Source organism: Protopterus annectens, chromosome 4.part0 (assembly GCF_019279795.1).
Source record: "Protopterus annectens isolate FY-2018-M chromosome 4.part0, PAN1.0, whole genome shotgun sequence".
NCBI classification, from domain to species: domain Eukaryota; kingdom Metazoa; phylum Chordata; order Ceratodontiformes; family Protopteridae; genus Protopterus; species Protopterus annectens.
The window spans coordinates 912,537,308-912,559,304 of record NC_056733.1 but is presented as its reverse complement, the minus strand read 5'-3'; the positions used below and the strand labels follow the sequence as shown (position 1 = coordinate 912,559,304).

At 43.2% G+C, this 21,997-nt stretch overlaps 1 protein-coding gene across 1 annotated transcript in view; it reads left to right on the top strand.

Moving 5' to 3' along the window:
* The window catches only part of RNF10 (ring finger protein 10), a 2,146,785-nt gene that overhangs the window by 300,535 nt on the left and 1,824,253 nt on the right, over positions 1–21,997 (top strand). The window contains exon 3 of the mRNA XM_044069816.1: positions 15,800–16,002. Within this exon, the coding sequence (XP_043925751.1) occupies positions 15,800–16,002 (203 nt within the window). The remainder of the gene's footprint in view (positions 1–15,799; positions 16,003–21,997) is intronic.

The window sequence follows — 21,997 nt, the reverse complement described above, 5'->3', positions numbered from 1 at the left end:
CTGGGACCTCCTGTTTGGTATCTACTTCTCTGAAGTAAAGGCTAACACAGAAGGCCTTTGGCTAATGAATGACTGCAAAGTATGAGCTATAGTTGAGTCTCCAAATGACATGGACATCCTACAGAAGGGCCTCACTGAGACGGATGACTGGTGTCAGAGCCATGGCCTCAAGCTCAGTGCCAAAAAGTGCATGGTCATCCCCTTTGGTAAAAACTCTGTACCCATGAACTACCACATAGGCGGCAGTCTACTTGATGCCGAATGTGTGGTAAGAGACCTCGGGACCCAGTTGAACAGTAGTATCTCCTTTGATAATTACATTGCCACAATAGTCAGGAAATTCTGTGTGGCACACCATCACAAAAGGGTACTAGTCTAGGAAAAGAGGTCATTGTTCCCCTCTACTCAACACTCATTAGACCCATTATAGAGTACAGCGTCCTTTTTTGTAATGTACCTCAAGACCTCTGCAGCAGCTGGAAAGGCCACAGAAGTATCTCACATAGGCTTACTGACCTCAAACAGATGCCCAACACTGACAGTCTCAAACTCCAGCTTTACTCCGTAGCATGTCGCCTTCTCCGAGGTGATCTCTGCCTAACATATAAGGTTATGTCAAACCCAGAGCTGCTGGACATGCTGCACCTAAAGAAATCCCAATCCTTCCGAGCTACACGCCCTAGGGACCTAAACCTTGTCACCAAAATAAACAGGACATGCTGGAGGGATAGATTCCTGTCCCAGAGACTTCCCATACTCTAACAAGCTACGTATCTGTCGAGCAAAGTTCCTCATTAGCACTCTTCAAGAAAAATCTTTAAGTGGATGGGAAATAGGAAATGTACACTGGGGATCACTTCTGTGGCTCTGCTCGACAGGGGCACAGGAAAACTTTTCTTGGGTGGCGTAAGCCAGAGAACCATGTTGGCTAGGCTTACTTAGGCCCTTGGGCCGATAGCCTAGTACCTACCTATGAACTAGCCTAAGTTGCTTATGTAGTTAGTTTATTTACCAGTACAGGCTTACGACTGGACCCTTCCAAGCAAGCAGATTGTCTGGAGCTGGCATCTGAAGAATGTCCAAGCCCTACAGTGTTTTCTTGGTATGGTTAACTATTTGGGCAAATATATCCCAGACTTTAGTGAGTTATCAGTGCCTTTAAGAGAGCTGAGACATGTTGCACGGTCATGGTTAGAACACCACCAGAGAGCATTTGATGACCTCAAACAGCAAATTGCTAACCCTTCTACATTAAGATACTGTGATGTCCACAAACCAGTAGTTCTTTCCTGTGATGCTTCAAAGTTCGGTCTTGGTGCAGTTATTCTTCAAGAAGGTAGACCTGTTGCCTATGCATCTAGACCTGTTACCCAAACTGAGATGCAGTATGCTCAAATTGAGAAGGAAGTTATGGCAGTTGTGTTCGCATATTCGAAGTTCCATGATTATATTTATGGCTGACCTATCCAAATGGAAACTGAACAACCTCTAGGCACCATTTTTAAGAAGTCTATGTATTCTGTTCCAGCACGATTACAGAGAATGATGCTAGAATTTCAAAAGTACAATTTCAAAATGGTGTACAAACGGTAAACAACTTTATCTGGCCCAGAAATAGCACGGAACAGCATGATGCAGAGAATGGAGTTTGTCATGGAAGTGAGTAATTTTTTTACCGCGAGAAATGAACTAAGCGATCATACAAAGACTGATCCAGTATTGCAAAAGCTCAACCACGTCATCATGTAGGATGGCTGTCAAAGCAATCATGTGTACCGCCAGAAATTGAACCTTACTTTCCATACAGAGATGAGAAGCTAATGGAAGATGCTATCTTTTTCTAAGGTCCAAAAGTTATTGTTCTACTTACCGCATGAATACGTTCAGAGTTTGCATTCTGGTCACCTAAGTTCCAATTCTACCAAAAGAAGAGCGAGTGCACTAGCATTTTGGCCTTCTCTAGTGAAAGACATTGATAGTGATTTCTTCAGTATGCAACAGTACTAAGCCGCATTTGCAAAAAGAGCCACTTCAGCTAAGCCAGATTCCTGAACTGCCTTTGTCAAAAGCAGCCACTAACTTGAGTGGAACAATCAACATTACTTAGTGTTGGTAGACTATTCGAACTGGTTTGAGATCAGTTTGCTACTTAACCTAACGTCCTGTGCTGTAGTTAAGATTAAACATTTCTCAGTCCATGGTAGTCCACACACTTATTTCTGACAACAGTATCTAGTTTACCAGTCTTGTTTCAGAGATTTGCAAAAGAGTGGGACTTTCTCCATATTAGCAATCCTCAATATCCTCAAGCAGCCTTCCTGAACGTGCAGTACAGAGTGCAAAGCAATTACTGGAGAGATCAAATAGATATCGTCTTGAATTTACTTAATCTCAGAAATATACCCTGAGAATCTACTTTTCTTGCCTTCTCATACTATCTAGGCAAACCAGAACAATCTTGCCTATTAGTTCTACTTTGGTGCCTAATGCTAAAAACAGAGCAATCAAAGCCTGACTTTTTAAGAAGCATTCTTCTCAGAAGTCCAGCTATGATAAAATGAGCAGATTTCTTTGTCCTTTAAGAGAGGATGCAAACGGCAAAAGGCTTTGATCGAATTGGTCAAGTGAGAGGTATATGTACTGAGCTGAGATCGTACTTAGTGGAATCTGAGGGTATAGAGCACAGGGGAAACCGCAGTTATCTTCCTGTATGAGAAGTGATATTGCAGCATCATACATCTGATACTCTAGATCTCCGAGCAACTCTTACAATCTTTGTACCGAAGAACATGTCGCAGTATCCATTCCTGATGATGTCCCAGTTGTCTCCAAACTTGAACATTCCTTGAAGACTACATGTTTCTAAATCCAATTCTGACTTTAATGTTACATGATCAGGTCGTATTTGTAGACCTAGTGTAAAATACACAGCAACCTGGACATAATTGTTTTATGTGAATGATTACATGTCAGATAATTAGTTCTGTGTAACTGCATGTCAGAAGATCATTTTTGTAAATTGCATGTCATTGAATACTGTCATTTTGTATTTGGATCACTTCTCAGATTGAGGCTTTAGATCGGTGTGTGTATGTACCTTTAGTAAGCGTTTCCAGATGTAGCATGTGGATGTAAATTGTGAGCTCGTGCAGGCAGCAGTGCCATTTGGAGAGGACAGCCAGAGTGAGTGTGGTAGTTGGTCTATAAGTTTATTTTATATGTTCTATGTGTTTCACTGTTGCAGTCATTACATTTAGGTAATCTGCTGGCAGGTTGCCCTCAGTCGGCCTGAATTCCAAAGTCTTGGGTCCTGCTTTGGTTGCTGCCTTCTCTTCCATGATGTCAGGTCATCGGGGGTATAAAACATGCAGCCAGCGGCGTTTTCTTTAGTCTTTCTTGCTGCGCGGTGCCCGAAGCAGAAGCATTTCGCAAGTGTCGGTCAGCCGACTACTGAAATATTCGCGTTTGAGTTTCAGAACCAAAGTCTTCAATGAAGCTAAGTACCCCGTTAGGGAAACTTTTTTCTTGCTTTTTACCGATGTCACAATTAACTTTTTCTATTACTTGTGGGATGCAAATACCTCATAAGGCTTTCCATTTATACTGTATTCCTTGCCTAGGCCCTGATCACAACGTGCCTGGCTGTCTGTTTTGTGCTAGATTTAACCAACGCACTATTAAGCGTCGGTATATTTTTGCATTTAAGTATTTTGTAAACTGATTTAACTACCCAGAGATGTCGTCAGATAGCAATCAGACTACCAGAGTACATAAACACACAGAAAAGGACAGAGAAAGGCAGTAGAGATCCAAAACAGACTAAGCTTCTCCTAAGCCAGTTGCCGGTTCATCGGTACTCAGTGAGGCGCTTTCGCAGCCCCTGATACCTGCTACCTTCGAGTCGCAGGCCCCTACCAACACCCATTTGGAGTCCGGCATGCCGCAAGATACTCAAGGTATTGGACCGACAGATGCATCTCCCTCGGATGGGTCTGGAGATGCTGAGCAGGCACCGGCTTCTGAGGGTGTATTCAGACCTCAACATTTTTGTATCAAACAAAGCTGCAAAACCAAAGGCAAAGACACCTTCTAAAACTAAAAGACTGACGCCTGAGCCACGTGCGCAGGCCTCTATGCCTAAAAACAGATGATCAAAATGGCTGAAGACCTTATTACCTTGATCAGGATTACCCATCCCCCTCCAGGTAAGAGGCCTAGGCAAGACACTGACTATGAATCTTCAGATCAGGTTTCTATTTCTTCTGATTCCTCTTCTGATCAGGAATTATCTTTACCTCTCTGAGGATTCTGATGCTGAGGAGTCTATTCCATCTGCATCTCCTCCTGAGGATTATTAATTTGGAGAAACCTTGCTTACTTTGAGGGAGCATTTTCACTGGGAGAGTCCAGACTTCTCAGAATCCAAAAAAGAGGCTTAGGGATTTCCTCCTTCTCCCTCAGCACAAGCCTTTAGCCATTCCTCCTGTTAGACATTGTGGATGATGTTTTTTCGGAGTCAAGCCTGACACTCTACCTCTGGCTCTCAGTAAGCCTGACCGGTATTACAGGGTCCCTGACTCTCATAAATTATTTAGAAACCCTGCTGCTGATCCTGAAACTGTTTCACAGGGTCCAAAGGGAGTTAAGGCCTCAACAGCAAAAAACCCTACCCCCTCCGACAGAGATTCAAGGGCGCTGGACAGATGGGGAAAAAATGTTTATACATCTGCAACCTTGGCAATCGGGGCCTTAAACTGTCAATTACATATGCTTAAGTACCAACAGCATGTTATGGGATTGCTGAAACAGAAAATGTTGATTTCAGAATGTGCAGAAAATAAGGAATTGCAGGAATTATTGCATGCAGCTGAACAAGTTGGAAAGCATACTTTGCAATGTGGTTTTGATTCTTTACAGACCTCTTGCAGGGCCGCAGTTACTGGATCTGTGATTAGGAGGCATGCTTGGTTAAAAGAAAATTTGCATGATCATGTTAAAGCTAAATTGCTAGATGAACCTTTACAGCATGATTCTCTGTTTGGTATTAAGGCAGAAGAGGTTTTAAAGAAAATGGAAGACAAAGCTAAGTCTATGCAAACTGTTAAAGATTTCTTACAAGTGCAGCCACCTAGTTTCAGTAGACACTGGCCTACAAAAAATTGGTCCTTTCCTGTGTCAGAGCTCAAAGGGGCAAATCCAGACGCCCTAAGGGTTCCAGGTACCAGGCTCAAGACTCGTACAGGTCAAAGCAATGGGGCGCATCCACCTCCAAATCTGGAGGAGATAAAGCGCAAACCTGCAGAAAGCAATCCCAATGACTTCCCTCTGCCTACACCAAGCACTTATCTTTTGGCAGCACCCATAGGGGGAAATAAGTACTTTTTGCTCAAAATTGGCAGTTAATAACCCAGGACAAGTGGGTACTGAACATCGTATCACAGGGATACAGATTCCATTTCCACACTCTGCCAATGACAAATGGTTGGCCAGACCTGCCAAAAAACCAATGGGCAGAGGCACAAATAGGTTACGTCCCTCATGGATATGGGGGCCATTCAGAGAGTACCAGAACAGGAAAAAGGACAAGGTTTTTCTTCGACTGTTCTTGGTACCCAGAAAGGGCAAGGCCTGGCGGCCAATACTGGATTTATCGATTTTGAACACATAACTGGACATTCCAAAATTGAAAATGCTCACTTTGCAACAGCTTCTGCCCATGCTGAGCAAGAATGCTTGGCTGGTGACTTTAGACTTAAGAGGCATACCTGCATGTCCCAATAAGACAGTCGTGCAGAAGTTACCTCAGATTCAAGGCTGGCTTAATGCATTACCAATTCTCTGCACTGCCCTTTGGCTTATCTACTGCGCCCAGGGTCTTTACAAAGTGCCTGGCACCAGTAATTGCATTTTGCAGACAAAGTAGCATTCAAATATATCCTTACTTGGACGACTGTCGCATTCAAGCAGAGAACAAGGACACTCTTCTACGACACCTGGCGTTTGTGAAAAGGCTTCTGGCATGCCTAGGGTACACAAACGAAAAGAAATCACAACTGGTACCCTCTCAAACGATAACATTCCTGGGTGCAAGCTTGCATACAACTGCCCAGATGGCTTACCTCACACCAGACAAAGGCAACTGACTACTTACTTCAAACTAATGGCAACAAAAACCCAGTCTTCTGCAAGACAAATTCTGCAGGCTCTGGGCTTCATGGCATCCTGCATCCTAATTCCATATTCAAGACTGCATACGAGGAAACTTCAATGGTACCTAAAAAGTTTATGGAGTCAACATTCACAGTCTGGAAACAATGATTCCTCTCATCCCCTACCTGCAACAGGAGATGTTCATCGTGCATACAGCTGCAGTCATAACAGATGGGTTATCCTGCCATCAGGCGGGTCCTCGGTTGGCCGAATTCCAAAGTCTAGGTCCGGCGTCGGTTGTCTCTTCTTCCTTGACGTCAGTGCAGCAGGGGTATAAAAGAGGCAGCAGACGCCATTTTCTTTAGTCTTTCTTGCCGCGCGGTGCCCGAAGCAGAAGCAGTTCGCAAGTGCCGGTCGGCCAGCTTCTGAGATTTACGAAAGTATTTCAGCCGAAGTCGTCTTGAAAGCTAAGTACCCCGTTGGGGAAACTTTTCTTGCCTCAGACCGATGTGACAGTTAATAATTGCATTTCATGTGGGAAGCAAATACCGCATAAGGATTTCCACTCTTTCTGTATACCTTGCTTAGGCCCAGACCACAACGTCTCGGCCTGCCGTTTTTGTGCTAGATTCAATAAGTGCACTATTAAGTGTCGGGCAGAGTTCGCCCTTCACTTTGTCAAAAATTTAATTATATTATGTCGGATACTCCAACTACAGTTTTGAGCAAAAAACGCAAAGATTAGGACCGACATACGGGGTCCGCGCCACCTACTGAAACCACTCTAAGGCTGACTACCGGTTTTCCGGTACTCAGCGAGGCGCCTACGCAGCCCCTGAGTACCGATGACAATGCATTACCGGTGTTTTCAGTACCAGAGGTCGCAGGCCCCCATTCTTACTACAGACTCCGACGCCACTCCTGGCGGGGAAACTCAGAATTTAGACAGGCCTGCCATTTCTCAAGGGGCCTTCAGGCCTTCCTCCTTCCCTATTAAAGCCTTCACTAAATCTAAAGCAGCCATGAAAACCAAAAAACAGGTTCCTCAGACCCCCTCTCAAGGCACCATGCCTAAAAAACAGATGCTTAAAATGGCTGAGGATTTGATTACTCTTATCAGGGGTTCTCAACCCCCCTCTGACAAAAGGCCCAGACTAGAGGAAGACTACCCTTCCTCAGATCAAGCTTCTATTACCTCAGAACTATCTGAGTACCGGGATTATGCCTATTCTCCATTCGAATCCTCTGATGCAGAGGAGTCTATTCCCCTCGGTCTCCCCTCCTGAGGACTTCTCTTTTGGGGAAACCCTGCATACACTGAGGGAACACTTTCACTGGGAAGGCCAAGATTACTCAGATTCCAAGAAAAGGCTCAGGGAATTTCTTCTGCTCCCCCAGCATAGGCCTCTGGCTATCCCTCCTGTTTTAGATATATTGGATGATGTGTACACAGAAGCCAGCCTTAATCCAGATTCTTTGCCTCCAGCTCCTGTTAAACCAGACAGGTATTACCGGGTTCCTGATTCTCACCAGTTCCTATATAAAAACCATACTGCTGACCCCAAAACTATTTCACAGGGTCCCAAGGGAATTAAGGCCTCTACTGCTAAAAACACGTTACCTTCAGAGAGAGATTCCAGAGCTTTAGAAAGATGGGGGGAAAAGGTGTACACCTCGGCCACTTTAACCATGAGGGCATTAAACTGTCAGTTCCATATGTTAAAGTATCAACAGTTTTTGATATCTCAGCTGAAAAGCAAGATGACGCAACCAGACCAACCAGATTTAGAGTTGCGGGATTTGTTACATGGTGCAGAGCAAGTAGGTAAACATCCCTTGCAGTGTGGTTTTGATGCTTTAGAGGCCTCATGTAGAGCTGCTGTTACAGGTTCTGTTATACGTAGGCATGCGTGGCTCAGAGCAAACCTTACCAGATCATGTCAAAGCTAAATTATTAGATGCACCTCTTCAAAAAGATGTATTGTTTGGTGTTAAAGCTGAGGAGGTGCTAAAGAAAATGGAGGAAAAAGCGAAATCCATGCAAACAGTGAAAGATTTCCTGCAGGTACAGCCTCCATGTTTCAGCAGAAATTGGCCTTCAAAAAATTGGTCCTTTCCAGCCACGGACAGACCTCAAAGGGGCAAATACAGGCGCCCAAGGGGTAGAGGGCAACCTCAAGGATCTTTCAGAGCCAGACAGTGGCAAGCACCTACCCCAGGAGGTGGAGAAGATAGAGCACAGTTTTTTAGAAAACAGACACAATGACTTCCCCCTACACCTGCCAAGCAAAACTTTAATGGCAGCACCTTTGGGCAGAAAACTGGCATTCTCAAAAAATTGGCATATTGTTAAAAAAGAGAAATGGATTCTGGACATTATAGACAGAGGCTACAGGTTCCACTTTCACACCCTTCCAAAAATGAGAGGCATGCCAAACCTGCCACAACATCAAAGGGCAGAGGCACAAACAAGTTTCAGCTCTCATGGACATGAAAGCAATTAAAGAGGTACCTGCAAAAGAACAAGGTCAAGGGTTTTATTCCAGACTATTCCTGGTACCAAGGAAAGACAAAGATTGGAGACATATCTTAGACCTATCCATCCTAAACACATATCTACAGGTGCCAAAATTCAAGATGCTCACATTACAGCAGCTTCTTCCCATGCTGGGCAAGGAGTCTTGGCTGGTAACATTGGACCTCAAGGAGGCATACCTGCATGTCCCTATCAGACAAGATTGCAGAAGATACCTCAGATTTCTTGCAGGTTCAACCCATTACCAATTCTATGCATTGCCCTTTGGCTTATCTACTGCGCCCAGAGTGTTTATGAAATGCCTGGCATCAGTAATCGCCTTCTGCAGACTACAAGGGATACAAATCTACCCATATCTGGACGACTGCCTGATCCAAGCAGACAGCAAGGACATACTGCAGCACCTGGCATTTGTAATAAAACTGTTGAACTTCCTGGGATACACAGTCAACAAAAAGAAATCAAAACCAATACCCTCTCAACAAATAATTTTCCTGGGTGCCAGCTTGGATACAACCACCCAGATGGCCTACCTTACGCCAGAAAAGCAAGGGCAACTGTCTCCATACTTCAAAAAAATGGCAACTTACACCAGGCTAACTGCAAGGAAAATCCTGCAGGCTCTGGGATTCATGGCATCTTGCATCCTACTAATCCCATGTGCAAAGCTGCATATGAGGAAACTTCAATGGTACCTGAAAAACTTATGGTCTCAACACAGCCACAGCTTGGAAGCAATTATACCACTCATTCCATGCCTTCAAAAGGAATTTTTGTGGTGGACTCTAGCTTGCCAAAGAAACACAGGTCTTCCGTTCTGTGTACCTCAAGCAACTCAAATCATCACTACAGACTACGCCTGTGGAGCACACATGACAGATCAGTGCATTCAGGGAAAATGGACCCGAAAAGAGAAGCACCTTCACATCAACCAAAAGGAAATGCTAGCCGTACAAAAGGCTATTTTGACCTTCAAAGACCTACTACATCCAGGATAGCTATTAAGGACAGACAACACCACAGTGATGTGGTACATAAACAGGGGGGAACTCATTCATACCCCCCTGTGCAGGCAAGCCATGACCCTATGGAACACAGCACTGGAACTGCAAATTCAACTACAGGCACAATTCCTGCCAGGGAAGGAAAACACACTGGCAGACAACTTAAGCAGAAATATGACAGATCCGCACGAATGGAAGTTGCATCCTCAAGTTTTCACAAAGATTACTCGGGCATGGGGACAGCCAGACATAGATCTCTTTGCTACCCACAGAAATTGCCCGTTGAAAAAATTTTGTTCAAGGACCTACCATCCACAGGCCTGGAAAGTGGGCGCACTTTCCTTCAATTGGGCAACATTTGACAGTCTATGCCTTCCCGCGTCTTCCTCTGCTGCCCCAAAGTTCTATTAAAAGCCAGAGCAGAGAGGCCGGAAATGATTCTCATTGCTCCAGACTGGCCAAGACAACACTGGTATCCACTCCTGAAGAGCCTGACACATTCCCCACCATGGATCCTACCTCTAGTCCCTCTTCTGCTGTCCCAGCACAACTACAAAACCATTCACAGCAATCTCAAAACTCTAAATCTAGCTGCATGGAGAATTCCTTGATTTCTCAACAGTTTCTCCTCTCCAAGGAGGTGCAGGATGTCATCTTGGAGGCCAGAAGACCTTCTACTAGAAAGGCCTACTCCGCGAAATGGAAACGATTTTGTGCCTGGAATCAAGAAAAGGGACAGAATCCTTGGGTAATAAATATACCTCAAATTTTACACTACCTAGCTGAGATGTTAAACAATGGACTTTCTTTCTCCAAGATCCACGCTTCAGCCATTTCTGCACATTACAACACAGATCCTCCTTTATTCTCTCACCCTCTTAAGGCAGTTCCTCAGAGGGGCAAAGAATATAAAACCCCCAAGGAAACCACCAGTCCCTGCTTGGGACCTCAACTTCGTATTGGAAAAGCTGACCCTTCCTCCCTTCGAGCCAGCTTCATAAGAGTTACAGTACTTGTCATGGAAAACAGCCTTTCTTCTGGCTATCACCTCAGCACGCAGGGTTTCGGAGCTACAGGCCCTCATGGCTGTGCAACCATTCATCATTTTCCATCAGGACAGAGTTTCCTTATGAACCAACCCTACCTTTATGCCAAAGGTAGTATCCAGTGTAGCTTTGAATCAGACTATCCACTTACCTACCTTTTATCCTAATCCACAAAACAAAGGAGAAAGACTACTACATTCCTTGGACATTCACAGACAACTTTGTTACTATTTGGACAGAACAAAGCCATTCAGGAAATCTGAGCAACTCTGTGTCCTATGCTGCAGGTGCTCAGGGAAAGGCTATTTCCAAACAGACAATTTCAAAATGGATAGCCCACTGCATACGCTTTTGTTACTCATTTCATGGAAAAACTGTGCCTGCATGCATCAGATCCTACTCCACCAGAGCCACAGCTACCTCTGCAGCCTTCCTCAGGGGGGTCCCTCCCAAGGACATTTTGGAAGCAGCCACCTGGAGTTCAGTGCACACTTTCTCCAAGCACTATCACCTCCCACTATATTCAAAATCTAGAGAGGGCTTTGCCACAGCAGTCCTGCAGGACATCCTAGCCCCTCCTAGTTCCACTTAGTGCCTACCACCCTTACTTAACTTTGGGATTCTACCCATCTGTTATGACTGCAGCTGTATGCACGATGAACATAGTACAGTTTTGTACCTACCATAAATGTAGATGTTCGAGTGCTCATACAGCTGCAGTCCAGGTTTCCCTCCTTCCATCCCCTCTTAGGACAGGCCTTATGACAAACACTTTTCATATAACCTTTTGGGGGTATTCTTTTATGGTGTATTTGCTTGCAACTACTGTTTTTGATTTATCAACATTGCATCTTTGCATAACATTGTTTGCCTTCCTTCTGGGGGCACCTGACATCTGGGGCAAGAAAAACTGAAGAAAATGGCGTTGGCTGCCTCTTTTATACTCCTGCCGCACTGACGTCAGGGAAGAAGCGACGACAACCGACGCTGGACCTAGACTTTGGAATTTGGCCGACCAAGGACCCACCTGACGGCAGGATAACCATTCTGTTATGACTGCAGCTGTATGAGCACTCTAACATCTACATTTATGGTAGGTACAAAACTGTACTTTTCTATGGTGGGCAAAGGCATGTCACCAAAACATGGGATGGCCCTTCACTCTACCCCCTGCCAGCCAAACCTTAACAGACTCATCAGATTATGCCTGGGGGGCCCACATGGCAGGAAGATGCATTCAGGGCATATGGGCACCAAATCAAATGCATCTACATATCAACCAGAAAGAGATGCTAGCTGTTCAAAATGCCCTAACAGCCTTCAAGGACTTGCTTCATCCAGGACAACTACTGATAGACGACAACACCACAGTCATATGGTATATAAACAAGCAAGAGGGCACACACTCATATCCCCCTTGCAGATTAGCCATGGCACTGTGGGTCACAGCTTTGACCTACCAAATCTTCAAGCTCAATTCCTGCTAGGAAAACAGAACACTCTGGCAGACTATTTAAGCAGAAACCTTATGGAACCTCACGAGTGGAAACTAAATCCACAAGTATTCAGCATGATAATAGAGATATGGGGGAGCCCAGACATAGATCTATTTGCCTCTCCTCAAAATTATCAATTGAAAAGATTCTGTACAAGGACTTATCACAGACGAGCAATGAAGGTGGACACCCTATCCTTCAGTTGAAAAAAATGGTCAGTTTACGCTTTTCCTCCTCTGCCTCTTCTACCCAAGGTCCTCCTAAAAGTCCGAGAAGCCAAAGATATTAATTGCCCCGGACTGGCCCCGCCAATACTGGTACCCAATCCTAAGGAACTTGTCTCAATACCCAGCTTGGACCTTGCCTCAAAGACCACACTTACTGTCCCAGCAAAACAATCAGATCCTGCACAATCAACTTCAGACTCTGAACCTGGCAGCATGGCTAATCATGTAGTCATACGAGCGACACCTCAGTAAAGCTGTGATGGATGTCATTTTGGAAGCCTGAAGGCCTAGTACTAGAAAATCTTATGCTGACAAATGGAAGAGAATCTGTGCTTGGAATCGAGCACAAGGAACTTGTACAGCAGAACCACATATTCCTCAGATATTACAGTACTTAACTGAGATGCTTCACAAAGGCCTAATTTTCTCATCAATCAAAATCCATGCCTCTGCCATTTCGGCTTATTACAATACAGAGCCACCAATCTTTTCTCATCCTTTACTAAAGCAGTATCTTAGAGGAGCCAAAAACCTAAGCCCTCCTCGAAGATCACCATTACCTGCATGGGACCTCAATTATGTGTTGGAAAAGCTCACCATGCCTCCATTTGAACCAGCCGCTACCGCTGATATAAAGTTCTTATCATGGAAGATAGCTGTGCTACTAGCAATTACTTCAGCAAGAAGGGTTTCGGAGCCACAGGCCCTCATGGCTGTAGAGCCTTTTATCATATTTTACCCAGACAGGGTGTCTGAGGACAAATCCTACTTTTATGCCTAAGGTGGTTTCCAGTGTTGCTCTTAACCAAATAATTCATCTGTCAACTTTTTATCCAAATCCACAGAACAAAGGGGAGAGAATTCTGCATTCCTTGGACATGCACAGACAGCTAAGATTCTACTTGAGCAGGACAAAAACTGAGCAATTACTAGTTTCATGCTGCAGGATCAGAAGGAAAGGCTATCTCAAAGCAGGCAATTTCAAAGTGGATAAGCCACTGCATCCGTTTCTGCTACTTACACCATGGTAAAGCTGTGCCCAAGGGCATTATGTCTCATTCCACCAGAGCTGCAGCTACTTCGGCAGCCTTTTTCATAGGAGTACCAACCAAAGATATTCTAGAGGCTGCTACTTGGAGTTCTGTTTACACCTTTACAAAGCATTACCATTTGCCTCTCTACTGTAAGTCCAGGGCAGGCTTTGCCACTGCAGTGCTGCAGAGCCTTATAGCGTCACCTAATGCTGTTTAGCTACAGCCTCTCAACCATAGCTTTGGGATTCTACCCAAATGTAATGACTGTAACAGTGAAACTTGAAGAACATTGTACAGTTATGTGCACTTACCATAAATGTAGATGTTCGAGTGTATTCACTGTTGCAGTCCAGGTTACCGTCCCACCATCCCTGTTCTACAGTTTCTTTCCTTCTCTATCTTCTACAACCTATGTGGCGTATTTGCATGTAGATGAATGTAAAGTGGATATTGATGCATGTATATAGATATATAGGAGAGAGATATATAATGCTACCTTTTTGGGGGCACCTGACATCGGGGGCAAGAAAAACCAAAGAAAATGGCATCGGCTGCATGTTTTATACCCCTGACGACCTGATGTCATGGAAGAGAAGATTGCAACCGATGCAGGACCCAAGTCTTTGGAATTCAGGCTGACTGAGGGCAACCTGCCAGCAGATTACCCAAATGTAATGACTGCAGCAGTGAATACACTCCAACATCTACATTATGGTAAGTGTACACAACTATACTTTTGTTACAAAGCATAATTTCTGATGCGTTTGTGTGTAATAAAGTTGCTTGAACCAAACCCATGAATGTTGGCCTGTTTTGTTGTGACCAGATGAGACTCTTTTTTTGTCAGATGCCTTTGTTAAAAACTGTCCCATCAAGTGTTACAGTGCTGCAAGTATGGAGATTTCCCATTTTTAGTTTGCTGTTCTGAGTCAATGTGATGCATTTATTTGTTAAAGTTTAAGTGTGCAGGTTTACTGGTTTCCATAAATGTTGCTGGCCTCAACCTTGGCCAGTAGGCATTGTTTGTAGTTATCTCAGAGGAGGACGTCCATTACTGTAGAAAAGTTCATTAGTACAATATAATGAAGTGCAAATATATTCTGTAATTTTGTTCTGTAGTCACCTGCGAGTTAGAGAGTGCCGATATAAACGTCTGAACAGGTAGTATTTTGAAAATCATGTTTGGTTGTAGGGCACTATTATTCAGTGGAATGTGTTCTTATTTGGTGTGATTTCTTATGTCCTGCACATAACTAGTTATGCAAAACAGCATGGTGCAGAAAAGGAAGCCTTTCCTGATTATTTTTTTTGCTATGAAAATTGATGCAGTGATGTCATTCTTGGGTCGCACAGTATGCAGCTGGAGATGTTGGGAGTTGCCGGCCATGTTTGCAGCAGCTCACTGTGTTTGTGCGGTGGAAGGTTAAGTACATGAAAGACAACAGCCATTTGTTTTCAATGTACAGTTTGCTCTGAGAGCATAGTGGTCCTGACTGTCTTGAATTGCTTCCATGTTTTTGTTTGTGTGAAGCAGTAATGAATACACTGTTATGCCTTTGTGGTAACACTTCCAGACTACCTTTTTGGAGTGAGAAACTTGCTGTGCTTCATGGGTTTTACATGTCAGCACTGAATAGTGAATAATTTTGAATGGTGTGTGTTCTGCTGTTTTCTGGCGGGCTTATCCGGAGTTGGAAGAGGAGGAATGCATCTAAGCTTAAGGGGGTGTGTCGGGAAGGGTACTTTGCAATACCTTGGGTGTTACTTGTGAGCTAATATCGGTGAGTCTAAGAACCTGGACCTGGGATGTTTGTAGTCATTAAACTGATGTGATGCCTACACAAGCCATGCATCAGTTCAGAGGAAGTGTTTGGAGTGCAGGGAACTGTAATGTACAAAGATTGCTGCCTCATATTGCATGCTGTACATTTTACTGCTGTCCTGATAAGTGTGGAAACTGACTAAACCACTGTGCTTTGGAAGTTCAGTTGGGATCACAGGTGGACTTTATGAATTGACTGAGAATAAAGTGGGATCAGCCTGTTCCATGACCTTTCGACAGTTTTACCCAAGTGTATGAAGGAATCACTTCAGTTAGGATACAGTGCAGGGTTCTGTACAGAATATTGCCTTTTTCCTTGCTGGTGTATATAAGTTGTCACATGGTAGGCAAAGGTCAAGGCATATGTTAGCGTGAGTGGTTCTGGGCAGCATATCACTTTTGAGTTATTGTGGAGTTTATTGTAATTGTGCTACGAGTAGTTAATTAAAAGATGTTTAGCTGTTTTTTTTTTCTTTTGTTTTAGGTAGTAGAGACTCGACTGGCTGAGTTCAGCCCTGCCCAGTACTCTGGCCCAAAGAAGATTAACTTGAATCATTTGCTGAACTTCACTTTTGAGCCACGGGGGCAAGCAGGCCTTCAACATGGTAGAAACTTCTATGGAGGATGGGGGAGACGCAACAAGTGGGGCCACAAACCCTTCAATAAGGAGCTCTTTCTTCAGGCAAAGTAAGGAATGTTTTGTAGTAAATCCTTTGTGTGCGTGTGGGGGGGTACTATGTTTTACGTTGTTTTCCTGAATGTATATATGCAGAGTTGGTTAGTCTGCCATTACAGTGACCAGGGTTTGTTTTCTAGCTGTAGTTTGCATGCACATCCTCTAGTCTGTTACCAATGTTCACTTGTTTTGTAGTAAATGCTTTGTGTGTGCATGGGGTACTATGTTTTTTCGTTCTGTTTTTCCTATATATGCAGAGTTGGTTAGTCTGCCATTACAGTGACCAGGGTTTGTTTTCTAGCTGTAGTTTGCATGCACATCTCTAGTCTGTTACCAATGTTCACTTGAGATGTCCTAGCTGTGTGGTGTTAGCCAAACACTAATCAGTCCCTCCCCTTTACCCCCTACCTCTGTCTGATCCCTTATTGCCTCTGCATATTTGTCATACCCATGTCCTTTTGTACAAGTCCAGTTTCTCCATGCACAACAACTTAACTTATACCCAAGATGTGGATGGTTTGAGCTGGGTGGGAGGGTAAAGTGGCCAGGGGATAGAGGGTAGTCATACTGTTGCTGCTGAGCTGGTGTGTGTATATCCCTTTCCCATTACATGTGTTGGCATGTACATGTAGCTGTGTGTAGAAGTAAAGTGGGGAGTAGTGGGTAATGCCTTGTCTCCTTCCTGATGCATACCCTGTTAACACCTGCCCACATGTCTTGCCTGGTAGATGTTCTTGTATCACTGTCGCAGTATTTGTAAGTTACTGGGCATATTTTTCCAAGGATATCTTTTCTGGCCAACCTGCAAATGCTTGGGCAACTTTGTGTGCTGTACATATGGCGTATGCACAAGATTGTATGCTGGTACTTTATAAAGATTTCTGCGTCCTACATCACTCTGCTTTTTTGACACTAATCCTTGTATGAAAAATGTTCCTGCATCTGTCTGCTGTGGTGTCTCTTCCAGCTACAATCATTTTGTGAATTAAATACTCCTTTGAAGACCCTTCTTCCTCTCATTTCCTTTATATATATATATATATATATATATATATATATATATATATATATATATATATATATATATATATATATACACACACAACACACACACACATATATATATATATATATATATATATATATATAGATACACACACACACATATATATATATATATATATACACACACACACATATATATATATATATATATATATATATATACACACACACATATATATATATATATATATATATATATATATATGTATGTATATATATAGATACACACACACACATATATGTGTATATATATACACACACATATATATATAGATATATATATATATATGTATATATATATATATATATATATATATATATATATATATATATATATATATATATATATACACACATATATAAATAAAGTACTCATGTTGGCCAAGAGCATTAGTAGTGATCATACACTAGTCTTTTCTACTTGAGAATATAGTTGTTTACACTGTGAAGTTTTAAAGAACTTGGGCAAGGGTCTTCAAGCATTGGCTTGTGCTAGGATGGCTTCTGAGCCTGTGGCATCAGATGTCCCCATCAGCCTTAAAAATCAAACTTGGCCTCTCCGTTCAACTTTAGTTATCTGAAGTCTGTGGCTTTTAGTCAGTCTGACATCTCCTTTGAGGCATTTGAACAGCCCTCAGGCCATCTGACTTGTTTATGCTGCGAGGGCCCTTCAGGTGGCCACCATTGCACAGGTTTCCAGCATATCCAAATTGACTGGACAGTCAGCTCTGTTGTAAAGGTAGGGTCAAGGCTGATATTGTCTGGGGGTGGGGGATCTGGGGAGAATCCCTTAGATTCTTGTCTGGGAAGGATGTCCCAGGTGGCTCACCGGAGAAATGTCTGGAGTTTGCTCCTCATAAAATTTCTTTGGAGACTCTTAAGACAGATTTACTGTCATCTCTTCCAGCTCCTTTCATCTAGGATCCCTCAGCAGGAGTGGCTCAGTTTCGATCAATGGCTTTTTAAAGCCCTCATGGCATTGCGGCCCCTAAGGATTTTCTTACCCCTCTGTTTCTACGTCTCATAAAAGGAATAAGGAGTTGTCCTCTGAAGTAGGATTTCCTTCAAGAGTTTGAGGGTTTGGGTTATTCATCTCAAATTCACTGCTGAGTAACGAATCTGAGGGGGATGACACTGTCTTCTGTTTCTCCTAGTGAGGAATGTGTATGTGGTAATATGATTTACAAAATGATGGAACAGTAATTGGAAAGGTAATCAAATTTCTGATTAACAAGGAAGGTATGACCTTATGCTTACAGAAATTCCAAAACTCTGTTCTAGAGGCTTTGGAGAATACCTTTGTCTGCTTCTTTGGCACTTGGATCCCAGCCACCTGCTGCCAAGAAGCCAGAGAGGTTTAAGGTACCTGATACAAGTATTGAAAAATGCATCAGATCCAACATTTATTTCATTATAATCGGATACAATCTCCATATGCTTCCTCCCACTAATGCCTTGCCTATTGACAAAGATAGCAGAACCAGACATGGATGTGGTGTAAAAAAAATTGCACATCTGTCACCTTGTTTTGTGCCATTAACCACCATGACCAGATATATACAGTTAATTTTTGTACCATGGCTAAAGTTGATTTCTAACCATCCTGGCTCGGGACAGACTCCTTACAGGATATGCTTAACTATTTCCCAAGTAGGAACGTGTTCAATTAAATGTGGGTACGACACTGCTGATTCTTCCGTCAGGGTAGTAGCTACTGGCTCATTTCACCAGACGCAAGCCCAGCTTAGCCAGCAATCCCTTCCCGATTTTATGTCCGAGGAAGTACTTGCTACAGCTTCCGCAAGGGTGACCGGTTTTGCAACTCTTCTGAGGTTTTCCAAAAACTAGATGGAAAGGGGTAGATAATGTAACGCTTGAAAAAGATCTTTCACCAAGTTTCAGAGGAGCTACCCTTCAAAATCTGTGACATTTTTTCACATCACAAAAAAAAAACAGCCAAAGTCTGAATTCAAAGGATCCAGGGAATCCTTTACTGACAAATTACTGACTTTTGACTTCCCTTATCCACCTCTGCCAACCCTTTCCCAACCTGAAAAGGCTTATGTCCCTCCCACTTTGGAAAACCACTTCAGATGCTTGGGTTTTGGGAGTAATAGATGCATATAGACTTCACTGGAGTTATCCAGTTACTTCGGGGGATTCCATCAAATTCAACATTTTTCATAGGTGGGCCAGATAGCCTTGTAACCAAGAAACAACATTTGAAGCCAAATCCAAGCTTTTCAAATTTTACCAAAATATTGGTAATGTCAGTATACCAAGGAAATATGATAGACTTGTACACACCAACCAATCGCAGACTTCCCATTCTTTTAAATCTGTTTTGGCATGGGTTGCTAACTGGTTCCTCCCTCTCATACAGGAAAAGGATTTTACTGTTTTAGTCTCAAGAAAGGAGGGTACCTGGGGGACCAATTATGGACTTATTCCTTCTAAACACTTTCCTAAAGGTTCCAGAATTCAAGATATTAACTGTCAAACATTTCCTGTCACCCCCCCCCCCCCCACACACACACACACACACCTTTTTTGGTTACTTTGGACCTGAAAGATGTCTACCTGCATATAACTTCTCATTCCAGATGTAGATAGTTTTTAAGGTTTTGTGCATTGGGTTATCTATTTTGATTAATCTGTGGTCCATAGGGTGTTTTACAAAATGCGTGTCCCTGTCATAGCTTTCTGCAGGCTCTGACTGCTTAATTTCAGGCCACTTCAGTACAAACAAAAAATCTTCAGGGAGTACACTTCACTACCAGTCTCTTAACTAGGTTTTATTTTGAACACCAGTTAATCTGTCCTAGATCCCTCTTGGTCCCTGTTTCAAGATGTCTGCTGGATATTTCCGGTACAGTGACATTTCCTCCCTCTAGAAAGTTGCATTTTGGGCAGTCTACTCTCTATCCCCAAGAACAGTTTTGTGACCTTGGCAAGAGATTTTTAAAGCCCTGTGGTTCATGACATCCACAATTCAAGTGATCCTGTATACCAGATTTCATATGGGGAAGATTAGTGTTACCTCACATCAGTATTGGCTCAACACTTTCATCCTCTCTCCCAGTCCCTGTTGCATTTTGTAATGACAGAATTGTTTTGATGGATTGATCAGGTGACAGTCGAAGTTCCTTTTCTTGTCCCATCTCCCCAACAGATGCGTCATGTTTTGCATTGGAATGACTGCTCAAAAGGAATGACTGTTCAAAAGGCTTCACAGGTAAGGCAGTCCAAACAAGAGTGGGTCTGAGAATTTCTGATCTTCACCCTTCAAGCTCTTCATTTATGGAACCAAGGACCATTTCAAATTCTAACACAGTACCACTTTCATGTGGCATATCAGACGTGGGGGGTGGGGTGGGGGGCAGAGTTCTACTTCCAGTACAGACTTGCTTTGATAGCCTGAGAACTTGCAATTCATCAGTCTTTTTCTCTAGGTTATATACATTCTATCAGTACACAATTTAATGGCAGACTACTTGAGCGATCCAAGGCAGACCCCTGTTACTGGTTACTGAACTGAGGTCTGTCTTCAGACTGTTTTAGTGGAGAACTCCCCAGATCTTTTAGCGTCCACTCTAAACAAACGGCTCAGACTATTATACCAGAACTTTTCTTTTCAGTGGAAAGGAAAGTTCCCATATACTTTTCCTCTCATCCACTCTTCTTGACTGTTTTCCTGAATATCCAGGAAGACGGTCCAAAGATGTTGGTGTCCATCTTTTGGTCCACATAGCATTGGTTCTGTCTTTCATCTAGCCAAGAGCAGTGACCACAAGTTACCCACAGGATGGACTTGCACAGCAAAAGGTTCGCTCATTCATCAGAAGTGCTGAGCCTCAGCCTGAATGATAGGCCTGTAATTCCATTCATCCACCTTTACTCTGAGGACGTGCTACAGGTAGTAATGGAGGCAAGAACATCTGTGGGAATAGCAGTCTTCTAAAAGGATTTTCCGTTTGCCACAGTAGAGGATAAAACTTGTACCAAGTGGGGGTACCATTTTCCTCAAAGCTACTGCATGACAGAAAGCACATCATTGTATTATGGTTGGTAATGTACTGCTTTCTTTGAGGTCTGTCATCAGTTAGGTTTTACCACCCACCTATTAGAGGGACAGCAGGGTTTTGACATTATGGGTGGCCCAGACATGCAGTATGTCAGAGTATAGGTGGTGGCTTGTGTAACGCAGCGTTAATTTTTTGGGTAGAGCCTCAGAGTTAGTACAGTGTTAAAGTGAAATAAGATTGCAGGTTATAAAAAGACATGCAACTTTAATCTGCTAAATTAAACTCTGTAGGTATGAATTTAAATGAAAGATTGATGTTGTGCAGCATGAATCTAGGCGTGTTCAGGGTATAGATGTGTAGTACTTGTGAACTGAATAAGTGTGTTGGGGGGGTAGACTCATACTTCGTGTGCCAGTGAATTGAAGGAGAGGGATTAAGGGTGTGGGAGTAGACCCAAGGGGTGCACTTCATTTGGTAACCATGTATATCCTTTTTGGACTCTTAATCACTGTTAGATGGAGGGAATCTGAAATTTGGCCAGGGTACGGGAGAGAGCCACTGCTGTTTAAGTGCCATCGGTCTTTTCACAGCCTTTACTACTGTGATGGATTTTTAATTTTCCTTGATTTCACATATTGGTGGAAGCTGATATGTCTGCACTCCCTATCCCTGTTTTTTTTTTCTTTTTGTGGTATCCTTTGCAAGAGGATAACCCTGGGGCATGAGCTTGCTGTTGTCGCACCCCACACTGGGAATTGAGCAGGCCTCTGCTCTTGAGCCCACATGTTTAGCTGATCCTTAAGCAACTGGAGCATTAGTTGCCTTGAGCATCCAGTTAATACACCTGGGCATCTTGCCGTTTTACCAGCAGGCCATCTTAAAGGGTGTTTCTCTGTGGTTTAAATGTTAGCAAGAG